The sequence below is a fragment of the Rhipicephalus sanguineus genome, chromosome 5 (assembly GCF_013339695.2).
Source record: "Rhipicephalus sanguineus isolate Rsan-2018 chromosome 5, BIME_Rsan_1.4, whole genome shotgun sequence".
Taxonomy (NCBI): domain Eukaryota; kingdom Metazoa; phylum Arthropoda; class Arachnida; order Ixodida; family Ixodidae; genus Rhipicephalus; species Rhipicephalus sanguineus.
Window position 1 is genome coordinate 8,591,165 of NC_051180.1, and position 12,450 is coordinate 8,603,614.

General features: G+C 46.7%; 1 protein-coding gene across 3 annotated transcripts in view; it reads left to right on the forward strand.

Annotated features, from left to right (window-relative positions):
* The window catches only part of LOC119393176 (glutamate decarboxylase), a 113,720-nt gene that overhangs the window by 35,133 nt on the left and 66,137 nt on the right, over nt 1-12,450 (forward strand). For all 3 annotated transcript variants that reach the window (XR_007416314.1, XR_007416315.1, XM_037660009.2), the window contains exon 2: nt 6,778-7,011. Coding sequence is in view for 1 of the 3 variants with exons in the window: in XM_037660009.2 (XP_037515937.1) it covers nt 6,778-7,011 (234 nt within the window). In the remaining 2 variants the exon portion in view is untranslated. The remainder of the gene's footprint in view (nt 1-6,777; nt 7,012-12,450) is intronic.

A 12,450-nucleotide genomic window follows, 5' to 3' on the forward strand; every position in this document is an offset into this window, starting at 1 on the left:
GCGCCAGGGTGTCTGCCGCGGCTACGACGACACTCCCCCCGAACGCGCAGACCAGCAGCGGCGAGCCGCGCGCAGCGGTGTCGGAAGCGCGTGAGATGCCTGCTCCGGTGACCCAGCTGTGTGACATCACTGATCCTCGCGCATGCGCAGCATGGCTCATGACCCTGCACGCGAAATCGGCTCTGGCTAGGCAAGTGTAGCTAATGCTACAAAACAATTATTTCTTGTACTTCTTTTGAATTGGGTCGCAATCTACGAAAAACTGAACGTAGCTTACACTGAGCACGCAGAAAAACGTCCACTTGTGGGCAGACGACCACACTGGCGAGTATAGAGTTTCATAATAACACACTAGACTCTATAGGGAAAACTGGCGCTAGTGTCTATGGGAGCTGCAATGCATAGCGCTTCAGCCAGCATGGGAACGATGGGTAGTACATGGATTTGTTTAAACTTCGTTCTTTCAGCTACTGGCAAGTGTAGCTAACGCTACAAAACACAACAATCAACAAAGCCACAAGTGCGTTCGAAGCCGAAAGCATGAAGGTTGGGCAAATCCGTGTACTGCTCATCATTTCCATGGTGCTGAACGATCGCTGCGCCAGTGTTCCCTCCAGTAAATATTGTAGAAAACTCTATGCTGGCGAGATCCAAACACGTCGCTCAGCCGCCATCTTGTTTGTACAGTAAGGTAGCCTGCATATCATTTGTCTCTGATACTGTTTATTTTGCTGGCTACCTGAGAATCGGAATGAGACTTAAGATGTCCGCTGTCCACTTGGCTGTCTATTTAGCCGTCTACCGTGAGTATTGGAACACGCCCCAAGTCTGCTTGCTCAATGCACAAGCCAGAGTGACAAAAAAAGAAAAAAGAAACGCAATCAAACCTAACCACATACAATCCACCTGAATGAAAAAAAATAGACAAAAAATACTAGCCCTTAAGTATTTCAGCAGTAACGCTGAAGAAAAGCGACTGCCATTTCCATGCGTCCCCTGGACTCCTATTTCACCGCCTTGCTTACAGCTCAGCGGATCGGCACAATCGGCATCGCCTGGCGTGTGTTGATTTGGGCGATCGCTTTCAATCGATGTTCTTTCTTTTCTTTTTAAATCCGGAAAGAGGACGTCGAATTACACGCAGGGTTGTCCGAAACCATCCTAAATGGCAAAAAAAAAAAAAAATATATAAGCATCAGCGCAAACGATAACGCGAAAAAAAAAAAAAGGTGACTGGCAGGGAGCATAGAATTAGAATTCTGCCATGCCTGTCCGGCTCAGACATTTGGAATTCTGAGATACGAATCTCCTGTACCGGCACGGCGGATGATGTGGCTGCGAATGACGCTGGTGAATGATCGCTGCCGAAAATGTTAGACGCCTTCGCTTCGGTTTTACGCGAGCGTCACCACCAACGTAGAGACGCCGAAAAGATGAGCGCCCAGGAGAAGGAAGAGCGCGTGTCTCCGCTTTTTGTAGCCGTATTTTTTGAGCTGTTTATCATCAGTCGAACTTAGCGGCCGGATATGTTACCATAGGTTAGAAATAGGCCGTCCTACGGTGAGTATGTGGACACTTGCCAGGAATCGTACGCGCAAACTTTCTGGCGCGCATTGAGGGACAGTATCGGTTGAAAAGCACATATAAAGTATCGGCCGGGTGTGCACCCGGTAGGCATTGCTGGGCGCCGACGGAGCGTGGCTAGTTGGGTGCAGCGCAGCGTACAGCGAAACTCGCCTCTCTTCTGGGTCTAGCTGAAAGGCACCAGAGGGGGCTGCTTATAAAAATATGACATCTCTCCCCGCACGCACCTTATCGGGAACCGGCAGCCCCGCTTGTGGAACCAGCGACTCGTGAACGCCAGTGCGCGGGGAAGCGAGACCCATTTCTCGTCGGCAGCTGTCGGCTGTCTGTTGGGGAGCGCGTGGGGAGAAGTTTTTGCATATTTGTGGACGCGAGTGTTGCGTACCCGTCTAGACTGCGCTGGATGTGATCCCCGCTAATTCATTTGTTGTTGTTTTATGCTTCGCCATTCGCTCCATTTTCTTCCCCTTTAATATGGGCATTCTTGAGCTTCCCTCTGAACTTGCTGAGAAAGAATACGGTGTTGGTAGTCGATGCTCTCTTGCAGAGAAAAATGCATTTTCCGAATACGTTAGCTAGTCGTCACTATGCTGGCTTTGTTGAAGTGCTTCGGTGTGCGCGTGGTACCATTTCCCCAATGCTGCTCATGAACCTTTAGGCCAAGCTTGATATAGTGACTGAATATAGCACTATGGGTGCCACTGCAGACTAGGAGGCAGTCAGGTACCCAAGGCATTATGCCGAATGAAAGGTTCGGCAGCGTGTTACACACACTGCAACACATGAAGGCGAAATCCTGCTGCACACTTTGTAGGTTACACAATCGGGGCCTAGATATTTTGCAAGCTTTGTCAGAGATACGCATTCAACTAGATTGACTTTCTCAGTGGACTGCATCGTTACTCCCTCCACCTTGAAGCTTTCTGCACCACACGGGGTGCTGCATTGCCTCCGGGATCGGCCCACCTTTGATCAAGCGACGATGTCATCTGATGACGTGGTCATACGACGTCATGCCATGACGTTATAATGACCTCATGAATTTCCGCGCTCTGTGACCTCATTATGACGTCACGCGATGCGTCAGAACATGGCGTCCTTGATGACGTAGGCCACGTAAGCTATCGCACCACTTTTTTCACTTGCCGTGTTTTGCTCGAAGTCATAGTGTAACGAGCCACTTAAAGCTTTCGTCTTAAAATATAGCGTGGTGGCTCACAGCTTGCCGTCCCGTTACAAAAAAGACGCTCGTAGCATCTACACATCCATCCAGGAGAGAATAAAATGATAATGAGGTAGTGCTCTGGTAAATTTTTAGCTGATGCAACATTTCTTATAAATTTCGTTGGCGTTCGATAAATTTTTATCGAGGTAACTCGTGGAGATAGTATCCCACACTAGGTGACAGCACTTCATAATAATTGTTAAGGTTTAACGTCCCAAAACCACGATATGGTTATGAGAGACGCCGTAGTGGAGAGCTCCGGAAATTTCGACCACCTGGGGTTCTTTAACGCGCACCTAAATCTCAGCACACGGGCCTCAAGCATTCTCGCCTCTATCGAAAATGCAGCTGCCGCGGCCGGAATTATATCCCGCGACCTGCGGGTCAGCACTCGAGCACCACTAGACCACAGTGGCGGGGGACAGCACTTCATATGTGAACAGATTAGATCCCTGCAATTTCACGAGAGTCAAATGTTCGGCATCTTTTCAAGTGACGACGCATGCCAATGTCGGCGTAATGTAGTCCGCGCCATGGTTCCAAGACTGACTTTTTTCTGATGAATAACTCTGGATATGTAAACTTTATCGACGGTCTTGCGCAGATCAGAGAGTAGATGCATTTTTTTTTTTTGCAATCCGGATAAATTTACTTTACGGACGGGGCGTGACTGTTTCATTCCCATTCGTATTAATTTTTAACGTGTCATACTTCGCCCATGCGCATAGGTAGAGTGTACTAGAACAGGGGAGTGCTCGGAACGAGCTTCGAAATGGGAAGCCCAAACAGGGTCAATCCGCTTGTGGCGCTGCGATCGGTAGTCTGCAATGTGGGAAGCGGGCATTCTACCCCTGCACCTCTAAACTCTAAACTTCTAAACGACGCAACTTCTAAACGGCGACGCATTGCAGACTACCGATCGCAGCGCCACAAGCGGATTGACCCTGTTTGGGCTTCACTTTCTGTACATTGGTGATGCGGCCGTCCCGAGCATTCCTCTGTTCTAGTCATGGAGGAAGGAAAAACAAAGGAGGGAGCATGACGTCACGCGATTGAAGCCCACCGTGTCGGCCCAACACGTGATCAAAACGTCAGAGCGCACCGATAGGTTTTAGTACTACCGGTGGAGTTCCGTTTTTAAACGTCCTCTGTGAGCCGGCCGGTCTGCGCCGAACATGCGCGCTTCGATTAAAAGCTACCGGGTGCCATACCCGAAATCTCGGCAAACCTCATTTCTTGCGTGATCTTGACGCAAAAGGTCACGTGTTGGGCCGACACTGCTGGCTTCAAAGCGAGTTGGCTTGCCAAGGCTGGCAGCGTGACGTAATGCTACCTCCTTTCTTTTTCTTTCCTCCATGGTTCAGTACACTCTAGCATAGGCGAGCAAGTTCAGTGTTGCCATACTACATTATCCCGTTAAAATAGCAACGTTTAAAAAAATAGTCCCATCGTCAGCGCAGACGAAAAATTTACTCCAATAGTCATGTTCAGACTAGCTTCCAGTACGCCGCTAGTGACGCTCCTGGTGAGAATAAGCCCATCATGCTCACGTGTTGTTTGAGTTAAAAGATAAAGTTTCAGTGACGATCCTGTTATTTTACCTAATAACTTTGTATCTCTGCAAACAACGCCCCGCACGCTAGTAATTGCCGAGTTGCAGTCATTTTTCTTTTACGCTGGCATTCGGTAACGGTGCATGACCAAGACTCTCCAATATTATAATCAGGACGTTGTAGAAAATTCAAGTAGCTATTTCAAAGATAACACGCCCCTACAGTCTGCATCAATGAGGGGAGGAAGAACGCAGCTTCCGTGTCAGTTCTCGTGGCTATGAGAAAATACGGACGGCTGGTTAAATGTACAAGGTATAATGTCAGGTTCGCGAATGCTTCTGAAGGACACGGGGTAGTGAAGGAGGCTACGACGCTGCTTTCTGCCCCGAAAGACTGCCCTCACTGCCGCCATGTTCCTACAGAGCAAATAATGGGTTTGCCGGGAGTATTTTCAATCCAACAGACGGATCTGCATGCCCAAATTGCAAACACGACACTCACGACCAATTTTACTAGCATGTATCTTACAGCATACATAGCAGTTACCAGAATTTTCCCCAGTCACAACATGACACGACGCTGCCTGTACAGGAGAGCGACGTTCGCATCACCCCTTCGTACGCTATTTCTTCATGCTGTGCTTTAGCTGTAACGTTTGCTTTCCGTTATCTAGCTTTGGGTACGTAATTGGAACCCGAGTTTTCGAATCTAGAAATGCGTTCCGTCACTGCCAGAAGTCACGAGTCATTGCTAAACTCACGCATCGTGGTGTTTTTTTATTTGTTTCTCTTAAATAACTCGCTTGGCCTCGTGATGACAAAAACTGGAACTCAAAGGGGGCGGTTCCTTACTGCGTTAGGAAGAGATACAGAAAGAAACGAGGGAATAAATGATCAGCGACACATGGTGTCGACAGGCATTGCGCGGAGTGCCACGCCGAGTGAACGTTCGACTCCCTTCGGGGAGTCTCCCATCCCGAACCGACGCTGCCTCCCGCTGCGGCCTCGGCTAATGAATTTCTCGCGCTGGGGTGCCTCTCGGCGGCGGTGGCGGTGGTCGCCCTTCCAACGGGGAAAGCGCAATCGTTTAGCGCCGTTGGCTTTGTTCCTCTAATTGCGGTGCGGCAGTAGGCCTCGCCTGGCAGGAAGGGAACGAGCTTGTAAAAGGCCTCCCTCCAAACTTCCCGCAACGCGTCTGTCCTGCGCTGGGAAAAGGCCCGGATCACGAAATGATTGCTTTTTTTCGAATCTCCTTCCAAACACATATCAGCTTTCGGCAGAGATGACAAACAAGTGATCTATATTATACGTTGCAGCTAATACCTTGAACAGTAGCTCTCCCAGAGGGCCTTGTTCGCGTAGACAACGCGTCGTTTATTTCCACTAAAAATGCCAGTTTACGATTTTATAACACCCCGCACTTACTTTGTACGTAAGTGGTTGCATGGATGATGGAAGCTGCAATTATTATCTATGGGATTCTCGGTAATCGCATCAGCGATTACGTGCTCAGGACACAGTAACCAGGACCGGCTGATTTAGCTGAAGGCCAAGGAATTATGCTGCTGAGCCACTGTAGCGCAAACAAATTACATCGAGGTGTCTATTTTATGAAAACTAACCATAATGGAGAGTATAAGAGAAAATAGCTCAGTCTGACTGAAGCTGTACTCTCAAACTATCTACGCTAAAGAACCAAGGCTACCCTTGGCACCACAGGAAGAAATTCCATAAAAGCCAAAGCTTTCTTTTGTATATTTCTTATATTTCTAGGAGGAGTTTCTCGTTGTAAGATTCTGGAAAGTCATGATGCTGCGCTTCGAGCCTCGGAAACGAACTTCAGTTTCTGGGCTTATTATCTTCAAACTTTTTAGTACCCTAAAAGAGAGCATACGCGCGTGACTGATGACCCCTTGCATCTGAAGGTCGAAATATGTGAACCGCGGCCTCCGGTTAAAAGTGGCTGCCCCCGAAAAGCGATGAAACTTCTTATCTATAGACGCTAAAGTCATATCGTATTAAAACGCTTTTTCCGTTTTGCATTACCGCACAAAACAAAAATCAGTGTGTGGTATCGTCAGATATCCTGTACTGCTCATGTACTCGTTCTAGAACAGGCCGAAAGGTGCTTTGCAAGAAACAATAATAGATTTGGCGGAATCTAAGCTTTTTTACCTGTGTTTTCTATAGAACTAGCACTTCTGTCTATCCATGCGCATGATGTTTAGCAGGCTTGGATTACAGCGTGCGCGCATTTGTGCAGCAAATATAGCTGTGATGGAAAGTGCGTGAACTTACACAATCGCAAGGAATGGACAACTTTCCCCTATGATTGTCTTTATTCTGCTATGTTTTCCGTGGCATGAATGTGCGGTGCACAGGCAGCATAAACAGCTGCAAATTGTACGCGTCGCAGACCTGTACCCTTTTCGGGACGACTCCGGGCCGACACGAGAGTTCCTGCAACGCGTGTTCGACATCCTTTGGGCCTACGTCGACAAGCAGCAAGACCGTTCGAGCAAGATACTGGACTTCCACATGCCCGAGGAGCTGATGCAAATCTTGGACCTCGAGCTGCCCGACGATCCACAGCCGCTGCAGCGTGTGCTGGGAGACTGCGCCGAAGCACTCAAGCACCAAGTGCGCACAGGTACGTGATGTTCGTCTCTCGCTTTGCGAACAAAGGCAGCGATACAGGCTTTTCACAGCACAACTGTTAAGCTTTCCGTGATGCCGTTTCGCGTCGACAGGTAATTATCGTAATCATGAACCGGTACGCACTATCTTCATCCTCAGCTTTGTTCCCAGAGCACGTGCGCCGATTTGTCCGGCGTGGGATGCAATAATTCTGATGGGTGAGAGAACGAGAAGGGAGAGAGAGAGAGAAAGAAAAAGAGAAATATATAGAAAGAGAGAAATTCTGGAGAAAGAAAGTTTCTTGACGAGGGGGGATTCGAACTCGCGATCCGAAGGCGAACATCGTAATCGCTCTCCTATCCAGGCACGCTAGCAGCATAACATAGCCTTGTATAGTACAGTATAGCAAGGGGTGGGAAAGGGGAGTGAGGAAGGGAGAGGATAAAGCACATCATAAAAAGAAAGACAGGAACAGACAAAAAGAAAGAAAAATCTAGCGAGAAATAGAAAGGCATATAGAAAGGTATATATATATATATATATATATATATATATATATATATATATATATATATATATATATATATATATATATATATATATATATATATATATATATATATATCCGCACTTCCTTCGGGCTTGGCACCATCAGTGCAAAACTTCCTTTTAAATGCGAAGCATTTCTTAGCGAACGTCTGCGACTTTGAGCGCATCTATCTGTCTATCTATCTATCTATCTAGCCGCCTACGACTTTGTGCTCTCCTGGCCGTTTCGTTAATAGGATGTACACCAAAATTGGTATGGCGTAACATGACCTTATGACGAAGATAAATGACAGGTCATAACATGAAAATCATGATATCCATGTCATGAACGACAAGATTTACATGCCACTGTTTTGGTGCTCTTGCGGCCGTTTCCTTAGTTTGATATACACCAAAATTGGTATCTCGCGACGTGACTGTGTGACGAATAAAACTAACAGGAGTTAACATGAAAATCATGACACGCATGTCATGTACAGCATGATTTACAAGCCACACTCATGGTGCGCTCGCGGCCGTTTCGCTAGCTTGATATATACCAAAATTAGTATTGTGCGACGTGACTGTGTGACGAACATAAATAACAGGTGGTAACATGAAAATCATGACACGCATGTCGTGTAAAGCATGACTTACGTGCCACGCTCATGGTGCGCTGGCGGCCGTTTCGCTAGCTTGATATACACCAAAGTTGGTACTGCGCGACGTGACTGTGTGACGAACATAAATAACAGGTGGTAACACAAAAATCATGACATGCATGTCATGTAGGGTATGATTTAGACGCCACGCTCATGGTGCACTCGCGGCCATTTTGTTAACTGGATATATACCTAAATTGGTATGACATGACAGAAGTGCGTGACTAACATAAAGAGCAGGTCACGCATCGTATATATGTAGCAGAATATATGTTTCATTAGCATGGCATATACCAGCTTGTACACGCATGCACGTATGACAATCTCGGGATATATAGCGAACTATATGTCACGACATCAATGACTTCATTAGCCTCAATGGCAAACAAGACGACGTATGCAGCTCTTTGCTTACTGCTTCGCATTACATCGATTCCCACACTGCGTGGAATCTGCCGAATTTTTTTTCTTTTTGTTTCTTTTTCTTTTTCCAAGCGAAGCTTCTTCTGAGTTACAGTTTTCGGCGGAGGTGGCGTCATCCTACTCGAAAAACCCAGCGCCGGTGAGAGTACAGAAATGCGGCCTTCGAAGTTGCGCTGCTCACATGCGTATTTCTATGCGCCGTTTTCCAGCAACTCTCTCGATCGTGGGCTTTTCGGCGATAAGCCGTTTCTGATACGGCAATCTGATATTTTATAGAGGTCATTTGTCGTTTCAAGTTGTCACATTCCGTTGTTGCCTGGGTGGGAACGCATTACCGTTGTTGCCGCCTGTGTAGCAACTGAAGTGTGTACTAAGAACGTAGATCAAGGTCCGATTCCCGGCATGGAGGAAAGAACCAGCTAAGCATTGCGCAATGCGATAGAGAGAAAGAAAGAAAGAAAGAAAGAAAGAAAGAAAGAAAGAAAGAAAGAAAGAAAGAAAGAAAGAAAGAAAGAAAGAAAGAAAGAAAGAAAGAAAGAAAGAAAGAAAGAAAGAAAGAAAGAAAGAAAGAAAGAACAGCATGTCAGGCCCAGAGTTCCCTTGCCCCCCCTTTTCCCGATAGGGAAGGGCTCCTATTTTTTCCCCAACGTAGCTCATTCGCAGCTGGAGGTCTTTTCCCTTCAACGTGTTCTGTGTCTCATACAAAGCGAGGAACCAATTCGCTTGCCTAAATGCTGTACCGCAACTAAGCGACCACTTTGTTATTCCGAACGGCAATTTTTACTACGTTCCTCCGGATGTCTCGTTTCATTAGATATTCAACGCCAACATGTCTGGTAGACTAGAACTTTTTTTTTGTCGCTGTGAATTCTGGGGAACACACTTCTAGGCACCTATCCGCTATTAAGTCCATTCAGGCGGTCGCAAAGAGAAAAAATACTTAGAAGCGTCGGTGTACAGAAATACCAGCAACTGCAGACTAAACGATCGGTCAGTAGCGCACGATAAGATCCACAGGCAACTTAAGCAGTTTCTTAACAAACAAATAAAGTAGGCCAGTACTCGTTTCAGTTACCACAATATGCCATTTGGAGAAAAAGTGGGGTCAAACTAAAAGAGAAAGTGTGGCGGTGCACACGAAAAGCACTGTGTCATTTTCACCACTTTTTCTTGAAGTCTGTCTACAAGCACGCGTAATCGTTTAAAAACAAAACACCGATTTGTGTTTTGTATAGATACGGTACAGAATCAACAAAATGTCAAAACTCGGAGGAAACATTTTACTTAATGACCAGTCACATTTTTTGTCGTTGCTTCATCGTCTTCTTAGTACCGGTAATGAGACTATTGAACGTGTGGTACGCAGCCAACAGGCCTGACTCGACGACACTGATACTGTGCGGGATAACGAGGCCATTGATCAAATTTCCGGCATTTAGCGCAAGAACAAGCATTCGCGAACGCCTCACTTCATCGACAGCGAGGTAAAAATGCTAGGAGGGTGCACAGAAAACAGCCATATGGCGGAACAAGAGCCACGGTCATCACTGAGGAAACTTTTGTTACGTTATCTTTCCAACTCGCCCCCTCGCCATAACTAAGTGGGGCATGATTCGAGACGGGCATCTCAGTTTAGGCCTCCGGTTTCGGTATGTTCACGCATGTCATAATGACGTTAGGGGAGACGCCATGCGCGCGAGTCCATCATTTGCTGTGGACGCGGGGTTGGAAAAGGCAAATTATTAAATGCTTCTAAACGTTGAAACCACAGCGGTACCCAATTTTCAACTGCTCATTAAGACGAAAGCCTTGAGCGGCTCATCAGAACGGTCCCTCGGCGAATATCCGGCGTGTGGTACATAACCGCGCTTGCCTCGGGAATCGCTAGCTAAGCGCTCACTTCATATCTGCGGCGTTCGCGTGACCTTAAAAAAAGTCACAGTTTCGCCGACGGCGAAGCTACGAATTCGATAGCAATAAATTGGAATGTAACGCAAAGAACGGAAAGCAGCTCGAAATTGCCAGCGCGTCGCTCGAGCCCAACGGCCGCACGAAAAGAACGCACACAGGACGAGCGCGAACTATCATGCTTCACAGCTCGATACTTGAAGCGCACTGCTGAAACATAAAGCAGGACGCTCGAAACGAACGAACAGGTACACACAGGACGATCGCGAACTAAATGTCGCAGTTGTTACTTATTTCTGTTTGAACAGCGCGCTCCTTTCGCAAACGCGGCCGCTGCAGGACATCGCGGGGAAAGGACAAGACATATAACCCCCCCTCCCCCGCCAGCCGCCCCCTTCTTTCCTCGAGATAAACGCACGAAGGTGACCACGCCCTGTAGGGCGAAGAGCAACGGCGTTCTCAGGAACGGGGCGACGATCTTTAAAGCGCGCCACGCGTGCACATAGCGGCATCTATGTGGTAACTAAGAAAGCATGCTGATGTAAGTGGTGTATATAAATAGCTCGCCGTTAGCAGGCTGAAAGACGGTACTGTTGGTGGCCTAACGCCGCCCGCTGGAAAGCGGGAGGTCGCCCGTTCGATTCCGCCCGTTGGAAAGTTTTTTCTGAATTAAAAAATTTTTTCTTTGCGGCTTTGATATATATATATATATATATATATATATATATATATATATATATATATATATATATATATATATATATATACAAATCCATATACTGTGCATGACGACGGCGACGGCAAAAATCAGCCAAGACTATCAGCCAATAAATAAAATAAAACGGCGTTCGCATTGCGTGATAGAAAGTGCACGGTAAAATAGCCACATCGAATAGCTTTCGCCTTCAAGTTGCCTTAGGCGAATGCATAAGGTTTCCTGTGAGTTTCCTTGCTCTGATGAGCATAGGCGTACGCAGGGTTCCCAATCAGGGGGGGGGGGGGGCTGCCTTCCTCGCGCGCACCCCTGTGCTGATGAGCACAATCTGCAACATCGATAGGCCTCACCTGAATGGGGCTCATTAACTCCCGTCCTTGCTGCACGAACTCCTACAAGTAGAATAAAATAAGGCAGTCTTCCATCGGTACTAAACACAAAATAACCTTTAGCGCGACAAGACGACAGAACGAAGACGACAGGACGCAGCGTTCGTCGTTCTTGTGTCGTCTTGTCGCGCTAAAGGTTACTATAGATAAGCACCAACTAGCCCGTCATCTAATTGTGCTAAACATCTACACGGACAGCCATTACTGTGAACATTTATCTCGGGGAACAACTTATCTGTGATACACAAAACGTCATTTTCGTCCGCTGTAGCGTTGCTCTCCGTGTTACCAAAATGCATGCTAATTAACGCACTTTCGAAAGATGAATTAATTGCAGAGCTTTACGTGCCGAAACCGCGACATGATTATTAGTCATACAGTAGTGTTGAATTCCGGATTAACTTGGACTACCTGGGGTTCTTTAACGCGCACTTAAATGCTATTGAAAGGCCATTGGTGAACGCTGTCAGTTGAAACCAAAGTTTTATTGGGTTGTTCTAGAGACAAAAAATGCTGAAATATTCATTGAGAAATGTTGAGAACTGACTTTAGAAAAGATTCAAATTTCGCCGAGATCAAATGGTCATAGAAATTGTTCTTTAGATGACAACGCATTGATAATGTTCCAGACCTGGCTAGAAAACTCAGCGTTTCCGAGACAACTCGCCATGCAGAATTGCTTTTCGATTCACTGGCGTCCAACATCGTTCAACTGTAGACTAAGTGTAGAGCCGCCTTCCCCTTCGTTGAAAAGCTATCTCTTCCTTATCGATGGCTTTGATCAAAATAAATGCAGATGACCTATACCATTCTCACTTTATGGGAAA